At 44.4% G+C, this 17,500-nt stretch overlaps 3 protein-coding genes across 3 annotated transcripts in view; 1 reads left to right on the plus strand and 2 right to left on the minus strand.

Annotated features, from left to right (window-relative positions):
* Window positions 1-1,032, minus strand: part of LOC146986430 (cytosolic 5'-nucleotidase 1A-like) — a gene marked incomplete at its 5' end in the record, with an annotated part of 8,901 nt that extends 7,869 nt beyond the window's left edge. The window contains one exon of the mRNA XM_085780475.1: window positions 940-1,032. Coding sequence (XP_085636601.1) covers window positions 940-1,032 — 93 coding nt within the window. The remainder of the gene's footprint in view (window positions 1-939) is intronic.
* LOC146986424 (protein NLRC3-like) overlaps window positions 1-17,500 on the plus strand; it is a 478,141-nt gene that overhangs the window by 92,859 nt on the left and 367,782 nt on the right. The gene's annotated exons all lie outside the window — the stretch shown is intronic.
* The window catches only part of LOC146986431 (protein NLRC3-like), a 16,785-nt gene continuing 6,742 nt past the window's right edge, over window positions 7,458-17,500 (minus strand). Inside the window, exons 4-12 of the mRNA XM_085780355.1 lie at window positions 17,313-17,498; window positions 16,185-16,315; window positions 14,947-15,142; window positions 12,931-12,946; window positions 11,012-11,125; window positions 10,060-10,138; window positions 9,700-9,925; window positions 7,750-9,547; window positions 7,458-7,635 (exon numbers count right to left, since the gene is read on the minus strand). Of these exons, the coding sequence (XP_085636481.1) occupies window positions 7,458-7,635; window positions 7,750-9,547; window positions 9,700-9,925; window positions 10,060-10,138; window positions 11,012-11,125; window positions 12,931-12,946; window positions 14,947-15,142; window positions 16,185-16,315; window positions 17,313-17,498 (2,924 nt within the window). The remainder of the gene's footprint in view (window positions 7,636-7,749; window positions 9,548-9,699; window positions 9,926-10,059; window positions 10,139-11,011; window positions 11,126-12,930; window positions 12,947-14,946; window positions 15,143-16,184; window positions 16,316-17,312; window positions 17,499-17,500) is intronic.

A 17,500-nucleotide genomic window follows, 5' to 3' on the forward strand; every position in this document is an offset into this window, starting at 1 on the left:
TATTATTGTGTGTCGATAAAAACAAGTTTCTTATGTGCTGATAATATTTTGTTTTATATTATCAGATAAATGTGGTGAAGTCAAGACTTTTAGGTTTAATTGTAGTAGAGTATAAAGTACCAGAAATTGGAAATACAGAACTAGCATGGACATGGATTTTTTTGTTTATTTATTTGTTTCATTCATTGAAGAAATAAAATAAAGAGTTTAACCAGAGACCTTCTATTTGGTTTGACACAAAAAAAATAATGCAACTTCTGAATGAAAGGGGGCAGAAAAGCAAACTGACCTTTTAGACATAATTATAAAACATTTTAACTTCTGTTTTCTAAATCATAAAGATCTTAAAATATAATTCTGCTTCGTTTTCTCTCAGTCTTTGCAGAAACTGACCTGAATTTCAGCCTCTTATTCATCGATCCGGATCTCCACTAGAAAACGTGCAAGTTCACATTTACGTCACTAATCTGCGACAGAAGTGTCACAGGTAAATAAATGATTATGGTTGTTTAGAAATAATTAGGTCCCGCTCCTCAAATCGGCGTACATTATATAATCTATGCATTTATATTTTAATATTTTAATCACTTTCTAATCTCTCCCGGTCTGATGGAACTTGTGCAAGATGAATCGGTTTGGATTTTAGTGCAACGTGTGGCTGCATGGATTTTATTTCTGTGCCGAATTGAACATAAGTCACTCACGTCTCAAACTATGAGCTTTAATTGATGTTTGCTTCAAAAAAGAACATTATTATACTTAAAATAATGATTATTTAAACGGAGTCTGGTGCACAACTCTGATAAACAGCCTCACTCCTCTGGTTTCTGTCGGAGTTCTTCTGCAGATGTGTGAAATTCAGATCTCTCGTTGTGTTTGTGGGTTTGAGACAGCCCATAATAACCTGCCTCAGCCCCAGGTGAGTCTCTCTTAACTTACCTGCTTCACGTCCGTGTTCTGCACCGTGGAAACCATGTCAGCTGCGGCGCCTTCACGGCCTCGACAGGTTAAAGTTTCTTTATCTTTACCTGTTCACGGACACAACGACCCCGTCACCACAGCAACAGCAGCAGCAGCAGCAGCAACTGTCTGTCAAAAAGTTCCCCCAGAAACACTCAACTCTTTAGTTCACTTCCGCTTTTCTGACGTGTGTGACGTAGCCTACCGCTTTAATGCTGCGTTCAGGACAACTCGGAACTGGGAACTCTTTCCCGACCTCCTACTTGAAAACGTGAAATTGAACGCCACCACGCCACCTCGTGTCGGAGCTTCATCCATCCAGTCGGGGGGAAAATCTAGCCCGTTTTCTCCGAGAATCAGTTGTCTTCTTCACAAAAATAAACAGTTGGAGATATTTTGGACATTAGAGAATCATCACAACAAGAAAAAAAGTGTTTGTTTGTGTGGAGGGGAGAGCAAGGCGCTCTGCGATCGGATTGTAATGTCTTTCCAGGATGTTCCACAGTTAGGCTATCTGAGGTGAGTGAACACAAAGTTTATACTGTTTATAAACTACTGTACACACTGAACAGGGCTCCAGACTAACTTTTTTTGACTAAGAGCACAGTGGCCCCTAACTTAAAATTTTAGGAGCGCAGGCAGAAAATTTAGGGGTGCACACCGAAATCAACTTGCAAAGTACATTTTCACATTTCCTCTAATTTTCACTGTATTACTGATAAATACTGCATAAAGGCAGAAACTATAATGTTTTCATATTTTATTGTGAAACAGTTTAAATATTGAAAATATAAAGTTAATGTTTAGGCTACACTGACCAATAACAGAACAAGTAGACACACTACTTGTGGTAAACTCATCCTAGAATCCTTGGGGGATAAGGTGCCTGTGTAGGCCAGCCCTCGTTGGCCTCCTTGTCTGTTGATTCTGACTGATAATTATGTAACATTACGACACATGAAGCAAATACTTGGAACTACTTGTGCTTTTGAAATCCCTCCGCCCAGCAGCCAAAACAACTCTGTCTCGTACCTGCTGTCACCTGCTACAGTCAGACGTGCCAAGTAAAAAACATGGTCTTCAACATGAGTTCATGTTTATTTCATATTTTATTGTGTCAGCTTGAAACCATACAACTGTGTTGTGTCGTCAAACAGGAATGTGCACGGCCAATCAAATCCCAAACAATCCATGAACCAATGAATGGTCACTATAATAAACGGAAATGAAGTCCTGAGTGTTAATTGGCTCCAGTTTCCGTATAGAAATATATCAAGAAACAGCAGTTGGCAGTAATAATTGGCAGTATTAATTATAGAAATATATAATAAAAAACAATCAGTCTCAAAGTCAAGATAAATTTAAATCTACAAACGTTATGAATTCAGCGTCATGGTAACAGAAAAATCATTAGCTGGTAGGATTAGTAGCTGATGGTTTTTGTGCTGCAGGAAATGTCCATTACATATAAAACTGATTCAAATTGTTTTATTTGATTCAGTGAAACCACAGAGAAAAATAAATCACATGTAATTAATTATATTCAGCGTCTCTACAACATTATGTTTGTTTCCAGTTGTGTTTATTGTTGTGTCTGTTTACCTGTGACCAGCTCACAAACAGCCTGTAAAGTTGAACATGAACAGTGAATTTGTTTAAAATGTGTTTTTCTCCTCGGTGACGCTGGCGGCTCAGAGACTTTTAGCTTGGTGATATTAGGCCTCGTAACTTCATCAGCAGCTGAGTAAAAGTCACCGTGGTTTTTGTCCTGTAATAATCGACGCTTCCATCTTTAAAGGAAGAGGAAGAAGTTTACAAGAATCATTGAGAAGAGTTTAAAAAATCAACTGATTTAATCCATGAATGTGAAAATGTGAGTGAGAGACAGAGACAGACATGTAGAGACTGAACTGTCTGTTCAACAGTGAGAAGGTTTCTGTGACAGGAGGAGACTCTGATTCACTCAACACAGAGACACTGAGGAACCAAACCAACAGAGTCTAAACCCAGGATACAGAGGTTGAGTGAAGGTGGTGTTGAAGGTGTAGATGTGGATCAGTGAGTCAGAGGAGACTCTGTAGAAGGACAGAGAGCCAGCAGGACAGTCCACATACACTGCTACTCTGTTAGAGACAGAGGAGGAGGAGGAGGAGGAGGAGGAGGAGGAGGAGGAGGAGGAGGAGGAGGAGGAGATGTGTGTCCGTCTGTTATTGTGCCAGACAGAGTAACGACCATCAGAGCAGTCCAGACTCCAGGACTGATCGTTACATCCAAACCAACTGTCTACACTGTCTCCTTTCCTGCTGATTCCTCTGTAACTCACTGATATATGAACTCCTCCACTACACTCGACCTCCCAGTAGCAGCGACCAGTCAGACCAGTTGAACACAGCAGCTGAAGCCACCAGTCAAATCTGTCTGGATGATCAGGATATGACTGAAGCTCATCCACCCATGTCGCCTTCCTGTTGTCGTCAGACAGTTTGATCCATGTGTTCACTGTGTTTGTGTCGATTGTGAGTCGACAGGAATCTGATGGAGAGAACAAGACACAGCTGCAGTTATTGATCATGTGATCAGTTATTGACAGTTTGATGAAGACTCATGACATCAGTGATGTGACAGTGTGAAGATGGTTGAATGTGCTGCTCAAAGTAAAAACACACTTACACTTCCCCGGACCGAATTGGGCTCCAGCAGGCTGCACCCTGAAAGGAGGAGGGGGGTCAGAGCAGCACGTTCTCTGTCAGCATGCACACATGGACATTACATGGCTCTCACACACACACTGTTTTATCACTGTGTTCACATGGAGGCTGGTATGTATGGATGAACACTGAGCACAGAGAAGAAGGAGCTGGAGTCTTTATCTAGTGATGATACAGAGCAGGAGGAGACGAGGAGGAAACACTTCATCATGTGTTTTCTCCATGTGATGTCACTTCAGTGTCAGACACACACTTTCACTCTCTGACTCTCAAGCTGCAAAACACACGTCACAGCAAATACAATGAAGACACAACAGGTGGAGGAAGAAGAAGAAGAGTGGTGGTTTTAGTGTTTGATGAGGAAGGAAACACACTCAACATGTTTGTTAGAGCTCAGTGAAACAGTGAGTTTAGTGAGAAACACTGAGTGTGAACACAACTTGTGTTTGTTTGAAGAAAACTCCCCAGGAAGCTGAAGAATGAGGCTGTGAGCAGGTTTCCACAGGAGCCACAGCAGCAGTGAGTGGATGAAGGAGCTCTAATAGAAACCATCTGATCACAGTGACAGGACGGATCAGGATCTCATGATCAATGACTCTGTTCTTCTCTGCTCTTCACACAGATCAGCTGCAACACACTGACTCACTGAGATCAGTCACATCATGTGGAACAAAGCAGCCGTCCTCAGGACCAGTCCTGAGCTCCATCAAACCTGTCCACACATTTTTACTGGACTTGAAGTCAGAGTCCAGAGGAAGCAGAGAAACTGTAGAGCAGAGAGAACCAGGCTCAGCTCAGAGCACATGGACTCAGACAGGAAGTGAAGCTCCAGCTGCTGGAGACTTTCATTAAGGAGCCACTTTGTGGCTTCATCTGATCTGGAGTCAGACGTGTTTGAGCAGCACACACACAGTCTGAAAACAGCTGTTTGATCACACACATTCAGCCACAAACACTGATTATTACACTGTTCACTACACTCACTCTCTTCTGATTGACAGCTCCAGGCCTCTGGACAGTGATGACATCTGGATGTCACACTTGTGATTTACTGTCTCCTCAACACAACAACAGATCTCATCAGGACAAGATCAGGATCTCAGAGAGACTGAGCTGATTATTGATCATCAATATCTGACCAGACAGAGAGGGTTGGAGACTCTGGAAAAACGGTTCTATCTGGCCACATTTTGAAAATACAAAGTCAAAAGTCCCAGCCCCTTTCCTCAGACTTCTCTCTGAAGCCACGCCTTCACCTTTACGCAGACCTGGGTGAAGACTCTGATCGCGCACGCGAGAGAGTGAGAGCATAGGCGGCCTTACCTATGTTTCAACCGTTTCAATTGAAATGGGCCCCAGCCACCAGGGGGGCCCCAGCTGCCAGCCACCAAGTAAAAGACAGTACAATAATTCATCACCTAGGTTTCACCTTAACACACACACACACACACACACACACACACACACACACACACACACACACACACACACACACACACACACACACACACACACACACACACACACACACACACACACACACACACACGCCATAGTGTGTTCTATATTATTGCCACCAACACATACTGTGGCTCATTTGAAAGGTGAAACTTTATGCTTCAAATGGCCACAAACCGTTTGTTTCTACGTGCCTCCGTTTCTGAGAAAACTCAAACTAAACATGGCTGGTTTTCACCAAAATCCCTGCTTTTTTTTCTAGAAAAGGAGATACAGCGTCTTTTATGAAAGGTGCTCTGTTTGTGCCTGTCGCTCTTCTGACACTCGCATTTCTGGATCAAAGGGCTCGTGTAGACGCACCGTGCCGTGTCACAGCCTCTCGCCGCGGAACGTGATGGTCTCTCGGCCACAGCAGATCGGGAACACCGGTCCCACCGGTGGTCGCGGTCCGTCTGTGGTACGGGTCGGTGATGCCGGTCTGCTTTGGCCCAGAGACCATCAGATTTTACCGCGGGAGGACCTTGGGGAGGACACGGTGTTGCTCCAGATGAAGACCGGGACTGTCGGCTGAGAGCTTCCTGTTTCTGCTCCGAGCAGCTGGAGCAGCTGGAGCAGCAGCGCGGGTGAGAGCAGAGCAGCTGCTGCATCCACATGCAGAACTCGGTTTGCAAAAGCTGAGTTATGATAAAAACTTCCAGATCATGAGCTGTCATGAGTTTTTGATCGTCATCTATTTCAGTTCTGCTCGTCGTAGAGTCCCCAAATTTACACATCAGGTGTGTTAAAGTGTCTATTTTCACTTTTGGCACTCAACGCATGGGAACGAAAAATGAGAAATTACGTGGTTGGCACTCAATGAGTTAATAATACGGCAGGAAATATCAATAACAACGTAGGCTTACCTTTGAAAACGGTCCGCAAACTATCAATAGACCCTCGTTTTCCTTCTCCCAGTATTATTCCTTTTCTCTTAGCGTTTCTAATGTCCTTTTGTTTTTCCTGCTTTCCTCCTGACGTGCGCCCAGTTGCGTAACGTGATGATTGATGTCTTTCAATCACTTCCCTCCTCTTTTCTTTTTTTTCTCGGGTTAAAATGCCTCCAAACAGGCGATCTATGAGTACGTCCTAACTTAACAGAGAAGTAAAACACAGAGAGAGCACAACTAAAATGTGATATTATTCGCAGCTTATTTACAGATTTTAATAATGGAGGAGACAGCTGTCTGTCTGCTGCTCCAGCACGGCAGCACCGACAGGATCAGCGCCTGTAGACGTCTGTCTGTCCGCATGTCTCGTCCTTTGCTTGTCCGTGGTCGTGGTGCTGAAATAACGCGGAGCACTTTGCTCTCATTACTTTTGTTGCCAATTTAAATTCAGAATATTGTTAAAGCATGTAGTTTTTGATTGTGTTAAGATTCCTGTTCATGTCTGAAAATTTTGCTTTTTGATGAAAACCAACTTCAGTCAGTTCCTTTTTCTGAATAGATAATGTGTTGACTACTCTCAGGATAGAAGGACCATTTCACCCAGTATAACAAAAAGTGTTTCTGAACATGATTACCAACCATAACTTTAAACCAGCAGCAGCTGAAATGTTTCCTCATCAACTCTGAAATAAAGTCTGATCAAAACATCTTGAGAGATTCAGAGCACAGCTGCCAACATCTGGTTTCGTCATTGAGATCTCTTCTACTGAATATGAAACAGTGAGTTATGATGAGACACTGAAGTCATGAGGAGAAACTCCTGATCCCAGTAGTTCATCACTGTGACTGATGAAAGCTGCACAGCTCATGTTTGAAACACTCAAAGATTTTGGCTTCAGTATAAACTGTGTTGGGACGAGTCAGACTGTGACAGAGGACGTCAGTGGAGTGGGCGGAGCTTCACTGTGGCCTACACCACCTCTGGATATGGTCTGAGTGATCAGATCTGATGTTATCAATGCATCAATCACCTGAGACAGATGTTAATACCAGGTGTGACCAGGTGTGAACGGGGCCATAGAAAATGTTCCAGCTCCTCCTCCTCTATCAGACAGTGTGTGTGGCTGCAGCAGCCTCTCCATACCTGAGAGAGTCCAGTCTCCAGTCTGGATCCTCCAGTCCAGCAGACAGCAGCTTCACTCCTGAGGCTCCTGGATGATTGGAGCTCAGGTCCAGCTCTCTCAGATGGGAGGGGTTGGAGCTCAGAGCTGAGGCCAGAGAAGCACAGCCTTCCTCTGTGACCAGACATCCTGACAGACTGAACACACACAACAACACACAGGAAACCACTGTCAACACCTGCTGCTGTGTTCAAATGTCATCAGATTAACAGCTTGATGGATCCTCACCTGAGAGTCTCCAGTCTACAGTGTGGACTCTCCAGTCCACCAGACAGCAACTTCACTCCTGAGTCCTTCAGTTCGTTGTTACTCAGGTCCAGCTCTCTCAGACTAGAGGACTGGGAGCTGAGGACTGAGGACAGAGCTTCACAGCTTCTCTCTGAGAGGTTACAGCTGCTCAGTCTGAAGAGATGAACATGAGGAATCAAAGAAGAAAGGGATTTATTTTCTGTCCTGTTGAAAACACAGACCGGTCATTATATAATGATGAATAAATCCAACTATCTCTACACTTACAGAGCTTTGTTAGAGGCTTTGACCACTGGCAGCAGCCTCAGAAGAGCCTCCTCTGAAGCAGAGTATTTCCTCAAGTCAAACTCGTCCAGATCTTCTCCTGATGACAGTAAGATGAAGACCAGAGCCGACCATTGAGCAGGAGACAGTTTATCTGTGGAGAGACGTCCTGATCTCAGGGACTGTTGGATCTCCTCCACTAGAGAACGATCATTCAGTTCATTCAGACAGTGGAACAGGTTGATGCTTTTCTCTGCAGAGGGAGTCTCTTCAATCTTCTTCTTGATGTACTGGACTGTTTTCTGATTGGACTGTGAGTTACTTCCTGTCTGAGTCATCAGACCTCGTAGGAGAGTCTGATTGGTCTTCAGTGAAAGACCCAGGAGGAAGCGGAGGAACAAGTCCAGGTGTCCATTTGGACTCTGTAAGGCCTCGTCCACAGCGCTCTGGTAGAAAGGTGTAGATATGTCTCTAAACACTTGAGACCACAGAGATGTTGTTTGTTGTTGTGACATCAGGTTGAGTCCAGAGTTGATGAAGGTCAGATGGACATGAAGAGCAGCCAGAAACTCCTGAACACTCAGATGGACGAAGCAGAACACCTTGTCCTGGTACAGGCCTCTCTCCTCTCTAAAGATCTGTGTGAACACTCCTGAGTACACTGAGGCTGCTCTGATATCGATGCCACACTCTGTCAGGTCTGATTTATAGAAGATCAGGTTTCCTTTCTGCAGCTGCTCAAAAGCCAGTTTTCCCAGAGACTCAATCATCTTCCTGCTCTTTCGACTCCAGTGTGGATCTGTCTCAGCTCCTCCATCATACTTGACCTTCTTCAGTTTTAGATAAACCACCAGGAAGTGGATGTACATCTCAGTCAGGGTCTTGGGCAGCTCTCCTCCCTCTCTGGTCTTCAACAGCTCCTCCAGAACTGTAGCAGTGATCCAGCAGAAGACTGGGATGTGGCACATGATGTGGAGGCTTCGTGATGTCTTGATGTGGGAGATGATCTCTCTGGCCTGCTTCTCATCTCTGAACCTCTTCCTGAAGTACTCCTCCTTCTGTGGGTCAGCGAACCCTCTGACCTCTGTCACCATGTCAACACACTGAGGAGGGATCTGATTGGCTGCTGCAGGTCGTGTGGTTATCCAGAGGCGAGCAGAGGGAAGCAGTTTCCCCCTGATGAGGTTGGTCAGCAGCACGTCCACTGAGGTGGACTCTGTCACATCAGTCAGGATCTCAGTGTTGTGGAAGTCCAGAGGAAGTCGACACTCGTCCAGACCGTCAAAGATGAAGACGACCTGGAACTGATCAAAGCTGCAGATTCCTGCTTCTTTGGTTTCAGAGAAGAAGTGATGAACAAGTTCCACCAAGCTGAAGTTTTTCTCTTTCAGCACATTCAGCTCTCTGAAGGTGAAGGGAAATGTGAAGTGTATGTCCTGGTTGGTTTTGTCTTCAGCCCAGTCCAGAGTGAACTTCTGTGTTAAGACTGTTTTCCCAATGCCAGCCACTCCCTTTGTCATCACTGTTCTGATTGGTCGGTCTCTTCCAGGTGGGGCTTTAAAGATGTCTTCTTGTCTGATGGTTGTTTCTGGTCTGTCTGGTTTCCTTGAAGCTGTTTCAATCTGTCTGACCTCATGTTCATCATTGACCCCTCCAGCCCCTCCCTCAGTGATGTAGAGCTCTGTGTAGATCTGGTTCAGAAGGGTTTGGTTTCCTGCTTTAGAGATCCCCTCAAACACACACTGGAACTTCTTCTTCAGGGCAGATTTGAGTTTACGTCGACAAACTGCAGCAAAATGTTCTGAATGGAAACACAGGAAATCAGATCAATAATAAATACACCATGTCAATTCTTCTAAATAACGACTATATGAACATGTTTCCCTCCATATGTTGACGTCAGTGAACGTCTAATTTGTCCATCATGTTGAATCTTTACAGAAATCCTCTTACTGCTCTGCAGACGCTCAGCCAGCTCCTCGTGCTTCCTGCTCCTCAGGAGCTTCACTGTGATCTTCTCTAACGCCTCTCTGATGCTCCTCTGCTCATCATCCTCACCATCCACCACCTCCTCATCCTCCCTCTGACTCCCTGAGTATTCTGGGTAATCTGGACTCAGAAACTTGTGGATCTTCTTCAGCTCGTTCTTCACAAAAGTGACCATGTTCTCCTCCAGCAGCTGGAACAGAAACTCTATGAGTGACAGCATCAAACTAAAACCTGACAGACTGACAATCCACTGGTGTCAAAGTGCAGCATGGAGATGATTGTGAACACAACAGATGTAACAGCAGCTGTTGGACATGTACCCACCATAAACATGGAGTCCAGGTGTGTTTGATGCTGCTGGGCAGACTGACCACTGGGAACCTCTGAGCTCTCCTGGTCCACTCTGTGGAGGAATCGTGAAGTGAACATCAGTACAGAGAGACAGAGATGGCAAAAGTACCTAGATTCTTTACTTGAGTAGAAGTAAAAGTACCTGTGTAAAAAATGACTTGAGTAAAAGTGAAAGTACTGATCCAATTATCTATACTCAAGTAAAAGTAAAAAGTACAGGCTCTGAAATGTACTCAAAAGTATTATGAAAAGTAAAAAGTATTTCTATTGCACGATTCACTGCAAAGCTAATAACCACACGATAATTTATCTTGAATCCATTTCATCAATGTTATTGTTTGAATAATTCACTTAAGTTTACCTGCCGGACACAAGATGTATCCTAGTGTACTTCACCATAGTCAATCGTAGGCATTTGTATTGTACACTTCAGGTATACACATCACACTTCTGAACATTCAATTTTGGACCAGGATTGGCTTCTAAACTGTGGTGTCACAAATCATGCTCATAGTCCCAATTAATCATCTTTTTTAATCGCACATCAGGCAACAATTGTTTCTCACTGTACAGGTGGTGTGTTATTGTGAATGGCACACCCAGGGACTACGTATGAAAATAACTACACTTCTCTAGCCATTATCTGGTACAAAATATACTGTGTCCCTGCCAAATAAAATAAAAATGAAACAAATCTGCACACTGCTGTCAGTGAAGCTCCATTGAAAAACCCTTCACAATTAAGACGTTGCTCCTAGATAAAAGTACCTCACTGTACAGTTACACAACACATGACCCCTCAACTCCCCTCTCCATCACTCTACACTACATCAAAAAAAATACTGTATGCAGTGTTCCTGTAGGATTTTTTAAAGTTCTTATCATTTCTATGATAACCTGAATCTGACTGTCAGTTACAGCTTACATCTGATCAGCTGATCCACCTCCTCCTTTAAAGTCAATGAGCCTTCCCATTGACCGGTCGCTCTTTAAAGACAGACAGCTGGGTTCAGGAGAGTCTGGTCTCTGCTGCTGGATCCTGAAACAACAACACAACTGATGTTAAATATTTTAGGTCGATGGAACATGAATACAGAAAAGTTTTGCAGTTTTATGCAACCTGGCTAAATATTTGTCAGACTTCTACAGACCCTGGATGACGATAACAGAACGAGTTTTGCGGCAGATAATGTGTTATTTAGAGTCTGCATTTTCTGTGCCCCGATCACTCCCACTATATGGCTATAAGCAACTCTCGAATTAACCTAAATATTGTCCAAAGGACTCCTAATGACACCAAAGTCACATGGGTGAGCAAACAACCTTATTTTATGCCAGAAATAAGGTCCAGGTTGTAAAAAATGGCACTTGTCCTTTAACATGTGGATGTTCAGACAGGGACTCTTTACTGCAGCTGGACAATGTCAATGTGTATCTAAGTTGTAACTCTTTTTGACTCCACAGGAAGAACGTTCAACAGAGACTCAAAAGCTTTGAAATTTAGTTTTGTCTTACATCTGATCAGCTGATCCATGTCCTCCTTTAAAGTAAATGAGCCTTCCTATTGACCGGTCGCTCTTTAAAGACAGACAGCTGGGTTCAGGAGAGTCTGGTCTCTGCTGCTGGATCCTGAAACAACAACACAACTGATAGATGTGCATGTTGGAGAAAAACTGATGAAAATCTTCAATCATCTTCAATCCTTTAATAAACACAACAAGTGACTTTTAGAGAGAAAAGTCTGACAGTTTTAATTCTGACCTTTGACCTCTGGTCTGGCCCTGATGTCCCCCACACAGAGTGGTTTTAGAGGGAGGGGCTCCCTCCTCTCTGTCCTCACACTGATCCATGCTGCTGAGGTCACATCCACATCAGCTCACACACACTTTGTAGCTTCACCTGCAGAGGAAACACACATCATTCATGTGCACAGCAGCTCACATGTCCATCATGTCTCCAGCTGCTCCTCCACTGATTGGCTCTTCTTCTCTGCTTCATATCAGTGTCAGCTGAATGCAGTCACACAGCAGTGAGGAAGAGGAAGCTGCCATCAGCTGCTGTACTTCTACTATCAGTCCACTAGATGGCGTCATGAAGCTGCAGTGAAGTGAAGAGCAGCCCAGCAACATGATCCATGGACGACTGTTTCCATCCACTGACACACACAAGGACTGAGATCCACTGAGTTGATGTGACACAGTCTCTGTGTGGACAGCGTCCCTGTAGAAAACCACTGGATCAAACAAGCTACAGCTGATTGTTACACACACAACAACTGGGCCTCAACTCAGCTGCAGTACAAGCAGGAAGTAGCACAACAAGGAAATACTCAAGGAAAAGTACAAGTACCTGACAACTGTACTGATGATAGGCAGTAACAGTACTGATCAATAGACTGTAGCAGCTGTTGAAGCAGGAGCCTCTGTGGTGTTCACTGTCTTTCTGAACATCATATTAAAAACCCTGTGAGCCGCTCAGCCCGCCACACTGAGTCCACATCAGTCCTGTAGTGTAAATCTAATGACAGACCACTCACCACAGACAAAGTCACAGCTGTTCTCCAGTGGCGGTCCGGACGAGCTCAGGCCGCGATCAGTGGCTCAGACAGCGGGAGAGCAGCGGCTCATCTCCGCCTCCTCCACAGGCTGATTCAGGCGGTGAAGCTGCCTCCAGCTGCACACAAATAACCACTCTCTTCATGTAACTGCCACAGGAGACAATAAACTGCAACACAACTGTTGGTGTTAAACTATGAACTGTGACTCACCTGTTGGATGTTATACTGTAATCTTATCTGGATAAATGAATCTGCTCCGCTGCACTTTGCTCCATGAAATAAAATACCCAGCGTACAAAGAACCTTTATCACAGACAATATTACAGAACAAAGTTACATGAGGGAAGTTCAATCAGGACAGACTATTAAGAATGGAATAGACGGGATGTGAAGCAGAAAGACAATTATTGTGAACAAATAATATTTTGGTGCTTAGGCCCCAGGGAGCAGATCATCTTAGAAGACAAATAAGAGGGAAGCGGGAGAGATGAAATAGACTCAGTCAGCATGCTTGGAGAGATAGTCTCCCTGACCGAACTTTTGCTAAGCTTCATGAAGCTACAGTAACAGAAAATGACATGTACCCAGGTGAACTAAACAACGTACTATGGGAATTATAAAGCAATAAACAATTAATGAGTAACAGGAAAGGCACCAGCTTCATCAACTGCTCCACCACCACAAGGCCAAAGTCCATCTGCTGATAAGATTCCTGATAACTTATAGTAGGTGTAATAAGTGCGGCTCAGGAACAGAGATGACTCGGATATGATTGTTTTCCTGGGTTTATTCACTACAGAGGTGGTGAAAACACATGAAAATAATACATAGCCTACAGTCTCCTTGGTCTACCTCTATAACAATGCAGCACAGCACTGTTGCATTGGTCAATAGCAGGGCTGTGGTGGCTGCACTGTCCCAATCACTGCTGTTTGGCCTTGGAGAGAGCTTCACCTCAGCCCTGACTGGTTTCCCTTTGCCCCGTTTTTAGCAGATTTTAACATTTTGATGAGTAATTGTCATAATTTGAACCTCTGTCTCTGCCTAAACCCTAAGCTGTATGTCAGACCCGAGTGCTTTCCTTAAGTTCTGTCACAATGAATGACCAGGTGAGGTCACAGGTGAGTGAACAGGTGAGTGAGAAGTTGTTGCAGACGTCACCTGAAGTATCTGAGAAACACACACAGTAATTTAATACAACCTTAATGTGACACTTGAGTCATGTGTTTGTGTTTGTTTGTTGTGTAACTGTGACAATAAACAGTTCACAGTGACAAACACCTGTGGGGTTCCTCCATCAAGCTCGCTTAGCTCAAAGTCTGGCTTCAACGGCCGAGTCTCGCTTATTTTAGTGAGAGTTCAGTTCCATCAACGTTCCCAGACTCGCTGCAGCGTGGAGTAAAATGTTTAAAACTATTTGTTTTACCCACTGAGCTATAAGACACACCTAGAATAAGGATTCGTATGAGGCTGAAATAGAAGGAACTTTGTGCCACTTGTGCATTGATCCTGTCAGTCGTATTGTTCTAGACCTCCTCTGTGATGCAAGAGAGTTGGACATTTCTCTGAGTTTTCTTTTGTATAGTAGTACAGTAGGTAACCCAAGATAGGGATACTGGGGGCACGACTAACAAGCAACTGTGTAACGTTACCCCATGCGTTACCCACACCATTCATGACCTCACTCAGGGTGTCAGTAGCTTTTACTATACAGAGTCATTTTAATAGTTTAATCATTGTTTTAACAGACAATCCATCTAGAGCAGTGTTTCCTTTTCTTCTTGTACAGTCCTTATATTCATTGTAAGTCTCCATAAATAACGTTTAATACATAATCTTTAATCTCTGTGCAACAAATGACAGAAACAAATGTAACAGTTTGGGTTTAACCATTTGTGCGTGACCAAACGTCGATAATAATAATAATAATAATCAATTATTTGATTTTCCTAAAGCTTTAACCTAAAATCTTCTGAGTTCAGAGTTAATTCTCTCTTAAACCAAACACCGATCATAACCTGATCAGACCTGAACTCATCAATAGCCCAATCACCAATCAATAGACGAACAGTGAAAGTGAATCAGAGTCAAACAGCATTGAGTTCAGACGTGAGGTCATCGATCAGTGACCTCATCATGAACAATAAACAGAAACTCTGAGGTTGAACCTTTGACCTTCAGTCAGACTGACGATCTGAACTTTCTCTTAAAGACACAGTGAACGTTTCTTTGTGAGGTCATGCGACGTTGTGATGTCATCACTCCTCCAGGCTGCCGTCGCTGAGCAGGAAATGAGGTCTGACCAGCGACAGCATGGGGCCCCTCGGGGCCCCGGCCAGACAGTACGCCTCGTCCGGCCCGACGCCCCCGAGACCGCAGCGTCCTCAGCGCGGCGCAGCAGCTTTCTCTGCCGCCGCGCGCCGTCACCATGACGAAGCTGAGCGGGCTGTCGACCATGCCGAACCTCCGCCGCATCTCACCGAGCCGAGCCGACAAACTCTGCAAAAGGAGAGAGACAGTGAACGCAACCTCCAGGTCAGAGCAGAGGACGACCAGACAAGGCCGTTTTATTTGTATCGCCCGTTTTTACAAACAGTTTGTCTCAAAGGGCTTCACATCCCATCATAACAACATCCTCTGCCCTTTGACCCTCACATCCACTGAGGAAAAACTCCATGGAAAACCCTTTTAAAGGACAATTCCAGGTGAATTCAACTCGGGGGTGTATGTTCCTAACGTTTTAGGTCTAAAAGAAGGAGTCTGAAGATTTTCAGTTTAGTTGCTCCTGTTTTGTGGTAGTTGTGTCTGTCCCCGCATCGCCACGGCAGCAATGAATGGGAGCGGATGCAAGTTCCGCTGCTTAGGCTGTTTACATCCCTCAAAGCCACAGACAGCGTCAGATGGCTACTCAAACATGCGCTGATAAGTTTTTTTTACTTGGAGCAAGTCAAGAGTTGATATTCCTGTGTTTATGACACAAACGGTAGCTTTCCCACTGCACCTGAACACACCGAGCGCATCAACTTGGGTCTCGCGCGAGACTCCGGGAGACTTTGAATTAGATCTAGTTTTACAAACATGTCGACTTGCTTGAAGTAAATAAACTTCTTGGTGCATGTTTGAGTCGCCATCTGACGCTGTCTGTGGAAAAAAATTGCGGCTTTGAGGGATGTAAACAGCCTAAGCAGCGGAACTTACATCCGCTCCCATTCATCGCTGCCGTGGCGATGCGGGGACAGACACAACTACCACAAAACAGGAGCGATTAAACTGTAAATCTTCACATTCCTTCTTTTAGACCTAAAATGATAGGAACATACACCCCCGAGTTGAATTCACCTGGAATTGTCCTTTAAAAGGGAAAAACTGGAGAAACCTCAGAGTGAGCAACAGAGGAGGGATCCCTCCCCCAGGACAGGCAGTAGATGTCGTATACAGACAAGTTTATACTGTATACAAACAGTTTATAACATGGAATATGGGAAAGGTTAACAAGAGCTGATGAAAGAGGCAGCTGGCGGCGGCGGCGGCGAGTAGCTACCTGAGCGGCCCGTTGACACGCCGACGCCGGGCTGACGTCGGGCCGGACGACGGCGTCGCCACAGAATAAAACTCTGAGCTGCTCAGACGAACAGGAAGTCGTCTGCTGGTCCAACAGCGCCGAGAGGACGCCTGGACCGAGGACAAGGAGGATTCACCTTCTGACACCACACTCACCAATACACCGTCAATACATGATTAGAGCTGCAACAATGAATCAACTAATCAAACAATAATTGATTATTAAATTAATCATCAACTATTTTGATAATTGAATAATCGGATGGGTAGTTTTTTTTAAAGGGACAGTTCAACATCTTGGCAAATTGGCCCCCATTGCCATAATCCATATAGTCATAGCAGTAGGTTCGTTACCTTTAATTGTCGGTGCAAGCTGTTTTTAGAACGGCGGAGCAGAGCGGTGAGCTGCTCAGAGCTACGCTACGGAGGCTCATGGGATTTCTTGGTTTCCCTCATCAAACTCATCAAATACACAATCCAACAACTCCAAAACGCTCTGGTGGACAAGTTGTGACCTGCACATTCACCACGCTATGAGATAATAACAGAACGTTACCAGACAGAGTTGTTTTAGAGGTAAATGCAGAGACTGCTTGATGAAAAACTGTCCCTGAAGGCAACGTGCATCCGCGGTTTTGCATTTGCCTCGAAAACAACTCTGCACTGACAATTAAAGGTAACAAACCTACTGCTAATAAGGGATTATGGCAATGGGCCAATTTGCCAAAATGTTGAACTGTCCCTTTAAGAGAAAAAAAAAAGTCAAAATTCTTTGATTTCAGCTTCTTAAATGTGAATATTTCTGGTTTCTTTGTTCCTTTATGACAATAACAAACAATAAACTGAGTCTCTCTTTGGTTTGTGAAGAAAACAAGACATTTGAGGACGTCGTCTTCTGGTTTGGGAAACACTGATTTGGCATTTTTTAACATTTTATTGACCAAACAACTAATCGATTAATCGTTTAAAAGAATCAACAGATTAATCGATGACAAAAATAATCATGAGTTGCAGCCCTATACACGATCAATCCATTACCAATATGTTAGCAATGGAGGGGAACTTCATCATATTTTAAGTTTTAATCGTCCTGCTGTGAAAACGTGGCGTCGTCGTGGTGACGTCGTCGTGGTGACGTGGTGGTGGTGAAGAAGAGACGAAGCCTCCTCACCTTTCTGCGACGCCTGCGACGCCTCGTCTCTGTCCGTCGTCAGGAACAGCTGCACGTTGTTGTCCAGCAAACAGTCGGTGAAATCCTCCTCAGCCGAGAAACAGAAGCTGCCGACGTCCAGACCT

Source organism: Trachurus japonicus, chromosome 6 (genome assembly GCF_045865225.1).
Source record: "Trachurus japonicus isolate A0001 chromosome 6, Traja_1.0".
NCBI lineage: Eukaryota > Metazoa > Chordata > Actinopteri > Carangiformes > Carangidae > Trachurus > Trachurus japonicus.